The sequence below is a fragment of the Salvia splendens genome, chromosome 7 (assembly GCF_004379255.2).
Source record: "Salvia splendens isolate huo1 chromosome 7, SspV2, whole genome shotgun sequence".
In the NCBI taxonomy this organism is placed as follows: Eukaryota; Viridiplantae; Streptophyta; class Magnoliopsida; order Lamiales; family Lamiaceae; genus Salvia; species Salvia splendens.
In genome coordinates this window covers 3,099,931-3,116,313 of record NC_056038.1, presented here as the reverse complement: position 1 = coordinate 3,116,313, position 16,383 = coordinate 3,099,931, and the positions used below count along the sequence as shown (strand labels likewise).

Genomic DNA, 16,383 nt, shown 5'->3' with positions numbered 1-16,383 from the left:
ATCTAATAACGAATTACATAAGATCCAGCAGATGGATAAACTTGAGTGGTATGCACTCATGATCACATTATTTATTTATTGGGTCGATTTATTCTACACAAATATCTTTAGTAATAAATGTTGTAATAACAAGATTAATTATGTATGGACTCTCTCTCACAGTAGCGGCAACAAAGGTAGAGATAAGATGGGCCATAACCCATCTGTGATAGGCCCACTTCTACTTAAGACTCATTTCATAATTACAATTACAAATTTAGAATCTTGTTTTTAATACTAGTACCATTTTGAACAAAGAAAGTATAATCTCTGTACATAAATTGCATTAAAAAAGGAGAGAGGTCTAAGTTCAAATGGCCCACTTATTTATGTTGACAGTGTAATGCCCCAATCTTGCCTGTCTACACTTGATCAATTGTTACCATATTGCCAAAACGTGGCTTGCTTTTTCTATTTACAGTCCAAATATTGTAGCCTAGTCAAATTCAATAATTCTAGGGGCAGTTTGAAATGAAAACTTGTTGGAGTTTTCACACAAAAAATTGTCAATTTAGGCAGAAAAGAAATAGCATGCCCCATGTACCATTTCAAAAAGTAGTAGAATTAAAATATGAGTTTGGAGTGAACCAGTGTAGCCAAATGTGGCCTTAAAAAAAACTCAATATATCAGTAGGTTAAAATGGAGGTAGAATTTACAGGATTCTGGTTACCAGATAATCGATCAGTTCTTGTTATTTGTTGTTATTTATACATGAGAAATTAGGTCACCAGTCTTCAACCATGAGTGATATATCCATCTTGTTAGGGTCAAGCAAGCCACCATAAGTTATTTCCATCCCCGCAATGATCAGAATGCTGTACAGAGGTTACTGGTTTTGATGTTAGAGGAGCATTCCTGTTGGATTGGCCTCGAGGGGCTGCAGATCCGGCTTCGTTTTGGCTCAGATATACGAACGCGTGAAATAGCTACAGCCAGTATATCCACCAGCCCTGTGTCTTCTTCCTCACACGAACTACTAGAGGCTGAAGTAGGTGTAGAGTCATCACTGAGACTGTCTTCGTATACGTTCCTTTTTCTCTCCGACTCTGGCCAATGAGTAATAGTTAGCTGCCTTAATGTCAATCTTACTAACTTCTTCTTTGGATCAAGGGTTCGCGCCTTTAACGACGGTTCAGTGTAGAAAGAAATCCATGGATGTCCTGGAGAAGCAAATATCAAGAATATTAATATCATAGGTTGAACTAAAACTTCCAATCCATTAAGATGCAGCTCTAATATTAACAAGCAACAATGGGTAATTCTAAGAGAAGTTCTGCATACAATGCATGGCCACAACATAAAAAAAATGCAGATTTCAATCTGACTTTCACCAGCTGAAAGGAAGTAAATGTTAACTAAAACGCACTACTGTATGATGTCTTTCCCCAAAACACAAGCAAGAGATACAGGAAAAGAATACTTGTATAGAGTGTACAGTAGGAGTCTAGTGCTCGACAAAACAAATGGTATGTCTGAAATATTGAAATTAAATAACTAAGCAACTTGTTTTGGAGTCTGCTAAAATTGTAGGAAGTTCCATAATAAGATGACTAACTTATTGAAGGCAAAAGATATGTGCATGATAAGGGCAGTGTCCCAACCTCCATCTGATCATATAATTGTAGTCTACCATCCATAAGGTTTGGCCTAAGAAATTGGATTATTTGACCAAACTCTCACTTTGTTGTTCGGAAACAACACTACCCAAAAGATGAGAAAAACAAGTGAGATAAGCCAAACTGGAGAAGAAAAAGACAAAACAGAATAAGCCCAAAAGAAAAAGGGGGAAAAATGAGATGCTTGGGTATCTGTGTGCTAAAAGTATGAGAGTTAAGCCTATTGAGTCAATCTGATGGTACTTAATCAAGGCACTTGTATAGATCACAACTCTCATTATTCAAAATTTCTAAATTAGCTTCAACTATATACTCCACTAGAGAGACAACTGCATTTCCAGTGCTGGCAAAGTCCATACAACTGGCATTTGAAGTACCATGCAGTTACGCTGGACATGCACAAAAGCTAAAGGTGGACAAGGTGCATAAACAGATAACGATGTCATTTTTGGATAACAAAATTATTAAGTTTTAACAAAAACCTCAACATAGAGTATAAAATCAACTCATGGTAAAGCAAAAAACAGCAGAGAACTTACTTAAAACCGCATCAGCTGTAAGCCTTGTTGAGATATTCCTTGTTAGCATCTTTGATAGCAGATCACGAGCAGGCTGTGACACAGATTCCCAAGCACCACCCACAAAATCTAACTTATCTTTCTTGATAGCCTCAAACACGATGTCCAATGAATCGCCTTTAAATGGAAGCACACCAATCAAAAGTGCATGGAGAAGTACACCAGCACTCCAAATATCCACTTTCTCTGAGTAATTACCAACCAAAACCTCAGGAGCAACATAAGCAGGACTTCCAACAATACCAGTCAGGCGCTGACCTGCAGCATAAGGAAACTAGGATATAAGCAACAGAACAATGGTGCATTTGCTCCAATTTTTAAAGTGTTATACCCAACTACCACTTTGTAGTGTTTCTCCTGCTGAGTATCACCCGACTCCAAACACAGGTTAATAGTTTTCAGTTGACTTTTAAGACTTGTAATTGGTTAAAGATTACTATAATGTAAGCGCAAGCAATTCACCATATGATTAAGTTATAATCACAATGTACATTTCAGATTTTCCATGTCAATTGTCAACACACTCATATACTCCTATGACCCTGTTATGAAATAAGAACACCCATAAAACAAGGAAGCAAACAATATACATAAATTGCAGCATGTGATGGTCAGTAGGAGAATGCCCATAGGAAGTAAGAATCAATTTCAAATCTGCTGACTACAATTCTGAGACCATCACAGCCCAGGGGTTAATAAACAAAAAAGTAAATATCAAATCAAAGACACAGGTTACTAAATGGTAAAAGCAGTTTCTTCACAAAAATGAAAACAAGCATGCATATTATATTCCAGAAGGCCATTAAGGTGAGTTTGAGATGTGATGAAAGATTAAATGAGATCATAATCACATGCACATTATGATCTTGAAAGCAGTATTACATAACAGAGGGAAATATATCAGGTTATGTTGTAATACCATCTAAAATCCTCACAGCTAATCCAAAGTCTGCAAGCTTCATCTGTCCAGAGGTTGTGAGCAGGATATTCTCAGGCTTTATATCCCTGTGAACTACACCCATCTCATGACAGTACCGAACAGCTAACATCAATTCCTTAATTATATGAGCTGCCTTCTGCTCGGAGTAGAGGCCTTCTCTAGCCATCTGATCAAGCAACCGCCCCTCAGAGCAAAGTTCCATCACTAGATAAAAAGATTCAGAATCTTCATATACTGCCTTCAGAGTCACGACGCCTGGATGCCCAGACAGATGCTGCATTATCTCCACCTCCCGGTGCACAATCTCCTCCCCTTTCTTCAGAGTCTTGCACGCAAACTCCTCCCCAGTTGCCTTGCTCCGACACAACACCACTGATCCAAACTTCCCTTTCCCTAGAGTTTTATCCAGTTCATACACTTGATCGATCTTCTTCTTTCTGCCCAACCGTGTTGCTGTATCGATACAGCCAATTTTTCTCTTAAGACCTCTGCCTGAGAACTCCACATGAGCAGTTCCGCACGCTGGGGCAGTTGCAACACCATTAACAACTTTTCTCCTCGAATCAAGATTTTTTGGGATTACAACCTCCTTGCACTTCTTTTTCCTTCTCGAATAATCTTCCAGCGACAAATGTGGCCAAAGAACTGTCAATCGAGCCTGATCGTCAAAATCGTTTTCACAGGCCCTCGAAACTCCCTTCCTCTTCTTCCCCAAGCACTCCATTGTTAAACAAACAATCCACAATTATGGTCTTCCCAGAGCTTCAGAAATTATAGGCGACCTAATTAAATCAAATCCTGTTTTTTTAGCAGGTGGGTTCGTATCAAAACGTAGCAATAGTATAACGGACAAATCCCAGAATCAAACGCAAATAGCACAAAAACAATTTCATAGAAAATAAAACTAAAGAAGACCCAGCATTCCGTACCTTCAAACACACAATGCTTCTCGCATTCTCCTACAATAATGCGGAAAAACAAACCCTAGACGGACTTTCAACTCAATTCGGAAAAACACATGATCATCGCAGGGATAAAACCCTAGAAAAATCTGACATAAACCCTAACCCGGAACGGCAGAAACAGAAATAAGATAAAAAGGAGTGACTAATTAAAACATGGAAACCGCGAATATTGCGGCAAATAGGTAGCATTGATTGAGAGATTTAGGGAGAGAAAGCAATGGAAGCGAAGAGACTTGAACGAAGAGGAAAAGGGGGATGTTTGGTCTAACCGAGTCTACTTACTCAGTCATACGCGACGCCCAATAAAACTGCTCTTTTCGCGCGAATCTACTTGATCTGACGGTGGGGACACGTCCTCGCCGTTGATGCCAACGGTGGAGATCTGCTTTTTGCTTCTGGTTAGTTACTTGCTCTTTATGCTTCAGCCTTCAGCAATCAAATTAATATCTTAATTTACTTGGATTTTTATAGAGGTGGTTTGGGAGATATGATTTGTACAGTTGTCCTTTTTTCCTAATTTATAGTAATTTTTTCTGTTTCCAATTTACTTGTACTATGAATATGGAGTATATATTTTCGATATCTAAACCAATATTCTACTGATACATTCCATTCATATTTTATCATAAGAATAATTGGTATCTAAATCATCGTTATATAGTAATTTTTAGTTGACCAACTAATACATTACATTCATATTTTATTATACGAATAATTGGTATTTAAATCATAATTTTTAGTTGACTTGGTCAATAATTTCATAACTTTTGAAATTGAAATGTAATACTAACATAATAAAATTAAATAGGAGTGAATAACAAAATCGTGTATATTAGTATATTTTAATCAACAAAATCAAATCAAATAATATAACAGATAAAAATGGAGTAGTAAATTGGGATAGTTATGGCTTACGGGTAGAGTATATGTTTCCAAGAAGTTGGGTAACATTATATTGCTCGTTTTTTGTTTAATATCGAATGGGACGTGTTTGCATCTAATAAAATAATGAAAATATACTACTCGTAGTGATAGATAATTAAATGTAATAAGATAAAGATATGGATGTCACGCCAAGATAGGTAAATTTCGAATATATTTGTATCATGAATGATACGTTCATGCGTTATTTGTCACCTTTTAATTAGGACTACATGAATATCCACGGTCACGAAATTAATGAGCTAACAGATTAGGAACTCAGATAATTTTAGGCTAAATTCAGATAATCCATTCAAATAATACTTCATTTTTCCAAGGTAGTTGGGTCGTATTACTTTTAGGTTCTCCCAACCTAGTTAAGTCATTTTTTTAGCAAATGAAGTACTTATTTCTCATTCTTACTTTACTTTCTGTATCTATTTTAACCTTTAAGATAATCTTCAAAGGGGAAAGGTAAATTGAAATGTATTTCTCAATTATTTCTCAAAAAATATAACCATACCTTCTTAGAAAATAATGAAATCCAAGAGAATGAAGTAATTGAAAGGTAAACAAAAATAACTAACTTTTTACCTTTTGTATGAAGATGCAAATATATCTTCAAAATTAAAGAATGTATAATACCTTCTCAAATAATCATTCTCTTCCCTTGATAAATGAATTTTTATGAAAAAGAGGTAAATATGAGTTATGTCTCTTTACCTCTCCATGTACCCATTCCCTTAGAGATGCTCTAACACATCAATTTCTTAAATTTCGTGTCCAAAAGAAATGCTCCAACTACTTTGAAAGGAGGAAATTTGTATGTGGAGTATTTTTTATTTATGTTTAGTTTCATGGTATAATTTTGTGTAAATTAGGTTTAATCCAGGTTATTATTGTGTTGTTATCGTGTATGTCAACCCGTATTATATTGTGTTCTTAATTAATGGATTCGAGTCTTGTACGGGTAATGTTCGAATTTAAATGTAACATACCAGATTCGTGTTCATATTGAGAATTTCATTAACGGATCGAATTCGAGTTAAGTCTTATGGATTGGGCTGTTAAGAGATTGGCCCAATAAAAATTCAACATACATGACTTGCCAATCCTACTTTTAATGGTAATAATTAGTCTAAAGAATCTACAAACTTTGACATATTTTTTTTACTTATTACATATATCAGGTTAGAAGTATAAAAATAAAATACTACTCTAATATATTATCTTTAATATAACATTTGAATTAAAAAATTGCGTATGTCAAAATATTTTGGATATTTGTTTTAGGAAGATCAATATGCAGTGAGAAAATCTGAAATTTGGAGAGAGAAGAAATCTGAACCAAATTTCAATCAAATGAATCATTCGAAAACTAGTAAATTGCCCACATTCAACAGAAATACTTGACACAAAAAATTGCAGTTAAAGGGTTATAGTATAGTTAATGAAATGCACATTATTTTTTCAATATGCACACATGCTGCATCAGTAGAAACCATTTAGAGATGCTGTGAAGCATTACAATCTCACCTCAACTTATAAATATATCTTCTTCTATTTCAATATTAGTATAGCCCCAAGAATTTCCACCACACTGCCCCTACACCTCCCCATATCACTAAATTGACAATGGCCATGATGAATCCCAACCTGAATACATCTGGTAGATCCATATATCCAGCTGCATGAATTTTAATGCGAAATTAGTAAGATAAGAGAAAGAAAGAGAAATAGTTAAAGCGTGTTAGTAGACATTGAAATCCACGTCATTAGCAGTAGTTAAGGCGTGTTAGTAGATAGTGAGACTCCGTCATTAGTAGTTGTAATGTGTAGTGTAAAAGTTTCTAAAATAAAGTTGACTAATTCAGATAATATGGACCAAAATGGCAAAGGTGAATTTTTTTTTTTTTAGGGAAGAGTTGTAGTAGAGAAGAAACAAATTACCTCCAAAATAAACAGCAGCCTGGCCGCTGCTGTAATGCGTCAAAGCGCCAAACAAGCTGGTGTTGTAAGCAAGCGCCAACGCCGAGAGGCCCCCTGGCACCCCGGAGGCCAAGTGCATGCCAAGAAATGCGGCGTAGAGTGCCCCGACATGGCCCGTCTGGCTGGCAAACATGTAGTGTATGGAGAAGTAGGCCAGCTGAAGGAGGACGAGCTCGAGTGGCCAGCTCAGTGACAGCGACACCAACGACACGGACACGTAGTTCGACAACCAGGTCACGATGCCGAGCGCACTCAGCTGCTCGGACATCCCCACCACAATTGCGAACCAAGCGAACGTGTCCCAGGCCGACTTCTCGCTCAAGCAGTCGTCCCATTCCAGCACGCCCGTTAGCAGCAGGATTGATAGTCCGAGCATTGCAGCCACCACGTTGGTGATGCCGATGGCGTCCCTGTATATGATGATGATGACTGATCAGTGGCGGATCCAGAACAAATTTTTTGCTCTCTTAAACATAAAGACGAGCAACGGTGGTGTGATTACGACTTACCCGAAAACCCAAAGGGAAACCGCAAGGAGCATCGTGACGATCATGATGAGTTCATTCGTCGTGAGAGGTCCCATGAGGTGTAGTTTTTGCGCAGCGATGGCGGGGGCGTCTGGCGTTTCTTTGATTTCCGGTGGACAAAGGTTGTATAGTATCAACGGTGTCGATAGAAGCGAAACGAACGCAGGTAAACTAGCTGCTTCGAACCAAGACAGCCATGGATTCGAGATTGCAACACCGAGTTCCTCTGCTAGTTTCAGACATAGTAGGTTTTGAGCAGCTGCAGTAAGGAATAGAGCACTCGAGTTACCAGACGCCTGAAACTGCGTGTGGACTAGAAAGGAGCCAAGTTTCTTCATGGAAGGCTCTCCTGGGAAGCTTCCGGCCGAGAGGGATAGAGATTGGATGATAGGTAGGAAGACCCCGCCTGCTCGGGCGGTGGTGCTTGGCATTGCTGGAGCGATCAAGGCCTCGCTCAGAGTCAGTCCGTAGGAGAGGCCGAGGGTGCTCTTACCCAGCCACTTGACGAAGTACATGGCGATGCGGTCGCCTAGGCCTGTCTTCACGAAGGCACGGGCGAAGAAGAAAGAGATGGTGATCAGCCAGATTACCTCGTTTGTGAAGGCGGAGAAGGCCGCGGGAAATGGGAGGGTGTCGGTGAGGACGGCCGTGGTGAGGCCGAGGAAGGCCCACGCGCCGACGGGGAGGGGGCTGAGGACGAGGCCGGTGATGGTGGAGAGGAATATGGAGAGGAGCTGCCATGCCTGGGGGCTGAGTTCAGAGGGCCTTGGGACGAGGAAGTAGAGAATGGCACCTACGGCGAGTGAGATTGTTAATGGGATCGGTTTGGCCCCTTGTTGAGGTTGAGGAGGGGATGGCGGCGGCAGTGGAGGTGGCGGTGGTGGAGCGGGAGGTGCGGTGGAGGACGAGGAGAGGGGGGATATGATGGATTTCTTCCGAGTTTTGTGGAGGAGGTGGGATCTTTTGTGGTTGTGGTGGAAGACATGGATAGGGTATATGTGGAAGCTAGGGGAGGTGGAGCCGGAACAGCGAAGGAAGCGGATGTGAGAGAGGGAGCGGCGGAAGGAGGCCGGCCGGGGAGAGAGAAGAGTGGCCTCCATTGTTTCTGCAAGGAAAGGGAAACTCTACATCAATGGTGCAGTGTGTGGAAACACAGAGGCTCTGATAGTGAAAGCAGAGGAACATGTGGACAATTTTTACATTTGTCTTCTTTTTGTTTGATATTTTTTCACTAAAGAAAACGTGTGTTTGTTATAATGAAACAAAATAGAGAGAAAGTAAAGGCGCCACACGATTATTACTGATATCACTGATTTAAATTTACAAATAAAATTTTTGAAGGTCTTCCATCATAGTTTTCGAATCAATTTACAAAAGGCATTGGGCACGTATCTTAAACAAGCAGAAACATGATGCTGTCGAAAAACTAATTCCGTCTTCGGCCAGTCTTTGTGCGCCTTTTGCCGTTGCCAGATGATGACGGGTTTGGTTCTACAGGCAAAACGGTCCCTCCTTTAAGGCTATCCGAGTCTCCCGTGCTTGCGACCATTTTCTGGGCTTCCAGGAAAACTTTTAGGTCTCTTATCTGCAGCATAACGGCGTAGTTTAGTTAGGCCCGAAAAATACGGATACAGTTGAACAATATGGTACAGTGAAACAGATACCTGTTCTTGCAGATCTACAATATGTTCATCCTTCGACTTGAGGCGTGATTTTTCCCTTCAGAAATTAAATTTTGAGATGAACATGTTAAATGGCGAATGATGAGCACTAATAATGTATGTGGATATCATAGATGGAAATTTGTGCAAGTGAAGACTGAGGTTCAAGGACTAGGAGTCTAGGACACAGTCTTCCCAAAAACGCAACAAGATAACCTCAAGGAGTTCATACTGCTTCAAGATATAAGCAATGAGAAGACATGCAGATGGAGAAACTCAGTTACCTTTCTTCAATTTCCTTATATGTATTCTGTAGCAATACTTGTTTCTTCATAAGCTCTTGATTCCTCTAAGGCAATGACATAAAAGATGCCATCAGACAATTTCCAATTGAACTGAATATAAGATTTAGTATGCAAAGCAGGAATGAAGTTTACAGTTGAAACAGCTCTTTGTTCCTCTGCATATTTTTCCCATTTGTATTCGAGTTCAAGTGTTTTTGAGAATATGGCCTTGTCCACAGCTGTCTTTATTGAGCTCTCTTTTCCACTTTTCGCCTCAGCAAGCAATTTTTCATATTGCTGGTAGACAACATAAGGTAAAAATGGTAAGTAGTATATAAAAAAACATGACTTGATTCGCATCTCTAACTTCTTTTATTATAAAGATTACTAGATACCTGTCTCTGCTCATCCAGCTGCATTGCAAGAAGATGGTTGTACTCGTCCAGAATCTATTGCCAAAGAAACAAAGAAATGATACAAGTCAATCTCTGAAAATTGAGACTCTCTTTTGATATTCTAGTTGACTCTACCTAACTATATCAATATAAGGCAACTACTAACTAGGTCTTATAACTCCTACCAAATAACTAGAAGCTAAGGAAACCCCAACTTTTAAGCTTAGATCATATTCACGTCACAAAAAAAACCATACAACATCATTAAAATGGGTGAAAGTACCCCTTCAATTTTACTGCTAAAGAGGGCACCGGCCAATCCTTCATCTTCACTATATCCACATGTTCCGCATTCTTCAACTGAAGTGCACTGTGAATTTACGGCAACTGATTTCACACCAGCTTTTGAGTGATTCAACCGATGAACATATTTATCCCCAACATAATCCCATATTTGTTGCTTTTCCAAGTCGAGAGAAAAATGGTGGTGCTTATCACTCCAATGCTCACTAGCATGACCTTGTTCGTATCTGTATAAACAAAACTACACAGTGAGCTAATTTGACATCAATACATAAGAGTAAGATCAATGAAACCCACATAATTATAGAGGTTCTGGGCCTTAAAATGTAGTATCTGAATCCCATAATAATTACCTTCCACATCCTAACAAACCACAGATCAAACAGATCCAAAGGTTCTCAAAAGTTCCACATATAGCACAGGCTGGCCTTTCATCTTGTTGTTGACAAAGTCGACATACCTGTGAGAGAAGACACAGAGAACAAGCATATACTGAGCTTTGGGAGAGAAGATATATCAATAATTTGTCCAGTATATCAGTGTTTATGTCAATAGCTTCATGAAGGATTCAGCCTTTTCACTGCATAATGCATCTGGAACTAGTATATCATAAGAGGTGCTATTATCTTTTATTTTCCTATTGTTGATATCGAATGATACATATGACCTAAAGAATTCAAGAAATACAATTATTCAAACAGGTCTAAATCTAATGCTCCTGAAGTGTAATGGCCATCAACTCAGGGCTAGAAACTGCCAGTAGATTGAAAGTACTCTTTCGAGATGCATAGTCGGATATGCGAACCATGTTCTTAATATGACTATATACATCTTACCAGGTGAGCAGAAAAAGGAAAAAAAGGTACAATACTGAAATAGCTAAATAACTGACCGTGCAAGACAAATATGTCCACTTCGAGACGCAAGAACAACGAAAAGAGTGGTCACACAACGTGCTCTGTATTCCACTAGTATCCGGGTCCAATCTCTCTAATATTTTCATTACAAAAGAATACACCATCGTGAGATTATGTCATTCCGACAAAGTCAAATAGTAGCTTAGATGCAAAATCATGTGGCCTTCACAGGACGACACAAGCTATAGCCGAACATATGAAAGCATGCTCGTAGAAAATCTAAAAAACATATTCAATCTTTCAGGTTAGTGAAGTGACTGACCAAGGCAAACAGGACACGAGGGCAGTTCTGTATAATCCGGTGGAGGTATATTAGCAATCTCTGCAGAGTTGGTGTACTCGACAGATTGAGCAAAATATATATGGCAAACCTCAACCTGAAAGTATTAGACCACCCAACAATTAGGAAGTGATGATTACGACAAGTGAACAAGTAAGTATTGTTGTTAATACCTCGGTTGGCTTAAATCTTTTGCCATTATAACTACAATAGAACCCATCAGCTGACAACCGATCTTCTAATTTGATCAAAACACTGTACCTATCCTCCATAGCATCATTTCTAGCAGAAACAAAAATATGATCACACAACAAAACAAATTACCAAATCTATTGATAAACCAGGTAATCAAACAGAATCCCTAAAACCATATAGCACATCAACTAGCAGATATTGGAGGTTGTGCGAGAAATTCCTTACCTTAAAAAGAGGATTTCTTTGAAGTGAGGGACCTCTTTTCCGCAGAAGAGGAGGAAATCATCAACGGACAAATAATTGGGGACGGCAACTACAAATACGAGGGTGGTACGGGCGCTAACATTAGCGATGGTGATGGGCGGGGCGGAGCCGGATGGCAGCTGGCGGAAGAGGTGGGGGACGCCCATCAGTTGGGCAGGCCTCAGATCATCGTTCCGGTGGGCGGCGGAAGTGAAGGTGGCGTGAAGCGGTTGAGGGAAATCGACGGTGTGGATTTTAAGGGTAAACATTTTCTTCCAATTCTCTCTGATTCAGAAATTATAGCGAAAGATTGAATGAGAGATTAGGGTTCAATAAAATCTTGGGGGATTTTCGGGAAGGACTTGGTTCTTTTTTTGGAGATTCCGATGACAATTGACAAATGATCAGTTGCTGGCAAGTTTTGTCAGTTGCAAGTTTGAATAGTAAACACTCTATCTACTACCCTCGGCCCACATAATTATCACTCTTTCCCATTTGGGTCCAACCCATCATTATTGTCACACTTCATTTTTATCAAATGATAAGTAGATCACGCATTCAAATAACTCACTTCACTCATATTTTATTATAAAACCAATATAAAAAAGTGGGTCACACCTTTCACTAACTTTTTCTAACTAATTTTTCTTTACATTTCTTAAAACTCATACTACTAATAAGAGTGACAATTATTTTGGGACGAAGAGAATATAATTGAGTACGTTTCTTTTTTTATCGTGAACGATAATAAATAGTTAGAGTGAAAAGAAAGTTATAGTTATAGTAACTTTCTCTCCATTTTGACTATTTATTATCGTGCACGATAAAAAAACCTCTTAATTATAGTGGATAGAGTGATCCTCCCTAACTATTTATTATACTTCGTTCGTCTCTGAAAATTTGTCTCTTATTTCCATTTTCGTCCGTCTCTAAAAATTTGTCACCTTACACTTTTACCATTTTTTATAGTGAACCCCACATTTCGATAACTCATTCTCACTCACATTTTATTATAAAACTAATATATAAAAGTAGTACCTATATGCCCTCAACCTTTTCAATTTATTTTCTGTTATATTTCTTAAAACTCGTGTCGGGTCAAATAGTGACGAATTATTAGGGACGGAGGGAGTATCATTTTTGTAAAATAACGTCCGAATAGAAACATCGCACTTGTAGTGGGACGGAAAGAGTAATGATTTGAATAATAATAAAAGAGTTATATATATAATCATCAAAGTAGGGACGCATTATATTGACAACTTTTAAGTTGCTAACTTATCAACACCGTATATTAAAAATGTCAATACAATATATTGAAATGTCAACATATAATAGCAATTGATCACACCTCCATCAAAGTATTTATGTCCATTTAGTTATTAAATTTAACCTTATTTCAAATTGAATATTGAATTAGTATATTGCATCATTTTAAAATTTATTTTATTTATTTTTACTAATTTTATCATATTTGGCAAAGTAATATACTCTCATAAGACTTCTTTTAAAGCCTAGTTATGAAATATTTACTGCATTACCAATTATTTTTTAAATGGATAATAGTTGTTTTAATAAAAAATTTGATCAAATTCTAATCAATCCCACAAAATTTGAAATGAAAAATATTAATTGGCCAAATGCAACATAAACTTGAATACGTTTGGACACGCCACTCTAAGAGCATCCGCAATGGCGGACTTCCCGCTGGACGTCGGATCGGCGTGCCGGATGTTCGCGCGGGACGTCTGCCATTAGGTCGGGGAGAGGCGGATGCGGACGTCTGCCGCGGATGTGAGGTATCTGCGGCCTTCTGGCGACGTCCGTCGTGACGTCCGCCATTGCGGTGCCACGACGGACGTCCAGGCAGACGTCCCGATTTTTATTTTTATTTATTTATTTTTAACTATATATATACGGCTCGTTGAACTTCATTTCATTAGTACCACTTGTTTTAACGAGTTTCTCTCTCTCTACTTTCATTTCTTTTGAAGATAAATGGAGTACGACAGTGATTCTCCCGCCACGAGCGAGTCACAAACGCAGACGTTTCCCGTTGGAGGAGGGGGGAATGTCCAAGATGATGGCTGGAATGGCGCCGATGATGCCCCAACCCCAAATGGCGGGGATGATGCCCGGGTACTACAATATGTACCCCTGGGCCGGGATGGGAGGGATGATGCCTCAAATGGCAGGCATGAGTGCGGGGATGGAGCCCGAGATGATGGGAAATGATGCCCGGAATGGCGGCGAGGATGGGGGGAATGATGCACGGGATGATGATACCCGGTATGATGCAGGCCATGCCTGCCGCTGCGGGGGGTAGCAGGCTGGGGTCCCCCAATCACCTGGGGACAATGTCTATCACCCAACATGGATTTATTGTCTAGCGATTCCCAGAGTACTCCTCTGGAGACTCAATTCACCGGCACTGAGACTTTCTCTTTTGAGGATTTAGGGATATCTCCGGTCAGGGAGTCTTCCACTGAGATACCACCGGCGGTAGAGAGGTCGAAGAAGAAGGGCAAAGGGAAGGGGAAGGGCAAGGGCACTACCTCGTCCTCGTGTGGGGGGACGAGGGTGGGGCGGGGGCCGAGGGGGGAGGAGGAGGAGGAGGCCGGCGAGGGAAAGAGGACCATATGGAGCGTGGCGGAGTGCGTCGCACTGGCTCAGGCCTGGGTCGGCATAGTCGAGGATCCCTACATCGGGGCTAACCAACATATCGACAGAATGTGGTGGCGCATTAGCCAACGCTACCTCAAATTCAAACCGCCAGGTGGGAAGCCTCACGATGGAGAGCAATGCCGAAAACAGTGGGAGCGGCTGAGGAGGCAGCTCAGCCGATTTGCCGGCATCTACCAAAACAACCTCCGCACGGCAACCGACGGCATGTCCATGGAGGATGTGAAGAATTTGTCCATGCAGCAGAACCCCGACAAGGAGAAGAAGTTCGGCGTCTTCAAATATTGGGAGGTCTATCTTGTGGTGCAGAATTCCTCCAAGTTTTGTGCAGGTGTTGAAGCTACTTGGCCGAAGCGGACGAAGATCAACGCCTTCGACGAGTACAGCAGCAGTGTCGGTTCCCACGACCTCCCCGACGTTGAGGCAGAGATCCCGACCCCTCAATCGTCTTCCCGCCGCTGTCGCCCGGTTGGGCAAAAGACTGAGATGCTGATGGCTAGGGAAAGCGCCAGCGGGTCCCACGAGGTCCGATTGGCAGCTCCTTCCCAGCTTAATCCCGAGCTTACCAAACTTGCCTGCATGCAGCATTAGCAGAGCCTGCTAGACACCATGGACAAGTTGCATGCAGCGACTGATCCCTTATACAAATTGATGCAGAAGGATGTCATTGACAGTATGAGGCGCGATTTGGGGATGCCACCCCTGCCCGGGAGTGACGCCGAGACTGGCCACATGGACGACGAGGAGTGAGACAGGGGTGCGCGTTTTTCGAAGCTTTGGGTTGTAAATTTTTTTTAACTATGTATTTTTTTAAAGAATTATGTATGTTTTTTACTATTTAAATAAAATTGTTGCATTTTCCTGGTATTCGTGTCGAATTTTAATTCCGTAAATTGCATATTTGTGAATTTGTGAATTTTTATTATTGTGGATGTCCACCGGGATGTCCTTGGGGATGTCCGCTATTGTGCAGTGAAATGTCCTCATGACGTGGCAGTGCAGTTGGATGTCCTTATGACGTGGCAGGAGGTGTTTTTACCCACTGTCCTTATGACGTGACAGGAGGTATTTTGGGAATGTCCGCCGAAACATCCACCCCATTGCGGATGCTCTAAGCATTATTAAGTACGAAAGATACATCAATTGGGCATATGTAACATAAGTATTGAATAAATTTAAATGTTTTTTGGAGATGACACTTTAGTCTAACAAACCTATGCTACTCAGTTGGGCAAATGCAACATAAAATTGAATAAACTTAAAAGCTATTTGGACATGACAGTTTAGTACTCCCTCAGTCCCGTGCTACTTGCACGTTTGCTTTTCGGCTCGTCACAAAGTCCTTACACTATTTATAATTTAAGTTAGAATTAATACACTTAATTAATATGTTAGTTTAAGTTAAGAGCTCTTTTATTAAGTGATGTCTCATTATACCTAAAATTCTTTTTTAATTACACAAAAAAATCAATCCCAAATTTACGGCCTAAAATGAAAAGTGCGAGTAGCATGGGACGGAGGGAGTATAACAAAAGTTGGAAGATATACAAGAATTGGGTAAATGTAACATAAAATGACTCTTTAACCTAACAAACATTATGAAGTTGGATGATACATCGATTTGACTGATAAGGAAAATGAAATGATTTTCTATGTTTATAAAGAAATTCTTTTGTAGAAAATGCCTCGTGGCATTGGCAATGCCACATTTGAATTAGGTGGAATAATTCAATCTCAAGCTTGGTAGTAGGTAGGAATGGACGAGGACCAAGCCATGGAAATGGAAGATTACAGATATTGTGTTTATTTATAATAAGTTGACATTTCTGAAATAATTATATATAAAA

General features: G+C 39.9%; 3 protein-coding genes across 5 annotated transcripts; all 3 read right to left on the bottom strand.

Moving 5' to 3' along the window:
- Positions 1-580: 580 nt before the first annotated feature.
- LOC121742199 (serine/threonine-protein kinase PEPKR2-like) lies at positions 581-4,558 on the bottom strand. Of its 3 annotated transcripts, none has more exons than XM_042135277.1 (4): positions 4,422-4,558; positions 3,154-3,956; positions 2,196-2,492; positions 581-1,200 (listed from the first exon to the last, which is right to left on the bottom strand). In XM_042135277.1, the coding sequence occupies exons 2-4, from the start codon at positions 3,896-3,898 to the stop codon at positions 848-850; spliced, it is 1,395 nt and encodes a 464-aa protein (XP_041991211.1). In that variant the 5' UTR covers positions 3,899-3,956; positions 4,422-4,558; the 3' UTR covers positions 581-847. The 3 variants fall into 3 exon arrangements, with proteins under 3 accessions (XP_041991211.1, XP_041991210.1, XP_041991209.1); XM_042135276.1 differs by lacking the exon at positions 4,422-4,558 and adding an exon at positions 4,104-4,406 and having other exon boundaries at positions 3,154-3,972; XM_042135275.1 differs by lacking the exon at positions 4,422-4,558 and adding an exon at positions 4,104-4,406.
- Positions 4,559-6,482: 1,924 nt separating this feature from the next.
- On the bottom strand, positions 6,483-8,699 carry LOC121741594 (dicarboxylate transporter 2.1, chloroplastic-like). Its single transcript, XM_042134433.1, has 3 exons — positions 7,559-8,699; positions 7,011-7,459; positions 6,483-6,747 (listed from the first exon to the last, which is right to left on the bottom strand). Exons 1-3 carry the CDS (start codon positions 8,674-8,676, stop codon positions 6,632-6,634), a joined length of 1,683 nt encoding a protein of 560 aa, XP_041990367.1. The 5' UTR covers positions 8,677-8,699; the 3' UTR covers positions 6,483-6,631.
- Positions 8,700-8,849: 150 nt separating this feature from the next.
- Positions 8,850-12,279, bottom strand: LOC121741595 (BRAP2 RING ZnF UBP domain-containing protein 1-like). Its single transcript, XM_042134434.1, has 11 exons — positions 11,837-12,279; positions 11,590-11,698; positions 11,399-11,513; positions 11,112-11,209; positions 10,573-10,679; positions 10,200-10,446; positions 9,917-9,970; positions 9,675-9,818; positions 9,522-9,586; positions 9,241-9,295; positions 8,850-9,161 (listed from the first exon to the last, which is right to left on the bottom strand). The coding sequence occupies exons 1-11, from the start codon at positions 12,121-12,123 to the stop codon at positions 9,003-9,005; spliced, it is 1,440 nt and encodes a 479-aa protein (XP_041990368.1). The 5' UTR covers positions 12,124-12,279; the 3' UTR covers positions 8,850-9,002.
- Positions 12,280-16,383: the final 4,104 nt, after the last annotated feature.

Excerpts from the sequence above, each read along its gene's own strand:
- LOC121742199 (XM_042135277.1), bottom strand. The coding sequence starts at position 3,898 with ATGGAGTGCTTGGGGAAGAAGAGGAAGGGAGTTTCGAGGGCCTGTGAA. Across the intron at positions 2,493-3,153 it reads AGCTGTGAGGATTTTAGATG|GTCAGCGCCTGACTGGTATT; the intron begins GTATTACAACAT and ends CTTATGCTGCAG. Across the intron at positions 1,201-2,195 it reads TACAGCTGATGCGGTTTTAA|GACATCCATGGATTTCTTTC; the intron begins GTAAGTTCTCTG and ends TTGCTTCTCCAG.
- LOC121741594 (XM_042134433.1), bottom strand. The coding sequence starts at position 8,676 with ATGGAGGCCACTCTTCTCTCTCCCCGGCCGGCCTCCTTCCGCCGCTCC. Across the intron at positions 7,460-7,558 it reads GTTTCCCTTTGGGTTTTCGG|GGACGCCATCGGCATCACCA; the intron begins GTAAGTCGTAAT and ends CATCATATACAG. Across the intron at positions 6,748-7,010 it reads GGCTGCTGTTTATTTTGGAG|CTGGATATATGGATCTACCA; the intron begins GTAATTTGTTTC and ends AAATTCATGCAG.
- LOC121741595 (XM_042134434.1), bottom strand. The coding sequence starts at position 12,123 with ATGTTTACCCTTAAAATCCACACCGTCGATTTCCCTCAACCGCTTCAC. Across the intron at positions 10,447-10,572 it reads GGTTTGTTAGGATGTGGAAG|ATACGAACAAGGTCATGCTA; the intron begins GTAATTATTATG and ends TTGTTTATACAG. Across the intron at positions 9,162-9,240 it reads TTGTAGATCTGCAAGAACAG|ATAAGAGACCTAAAAGTTTT; the intron begins GTATCTGTTTCA and ends GTTATGCTGCAG.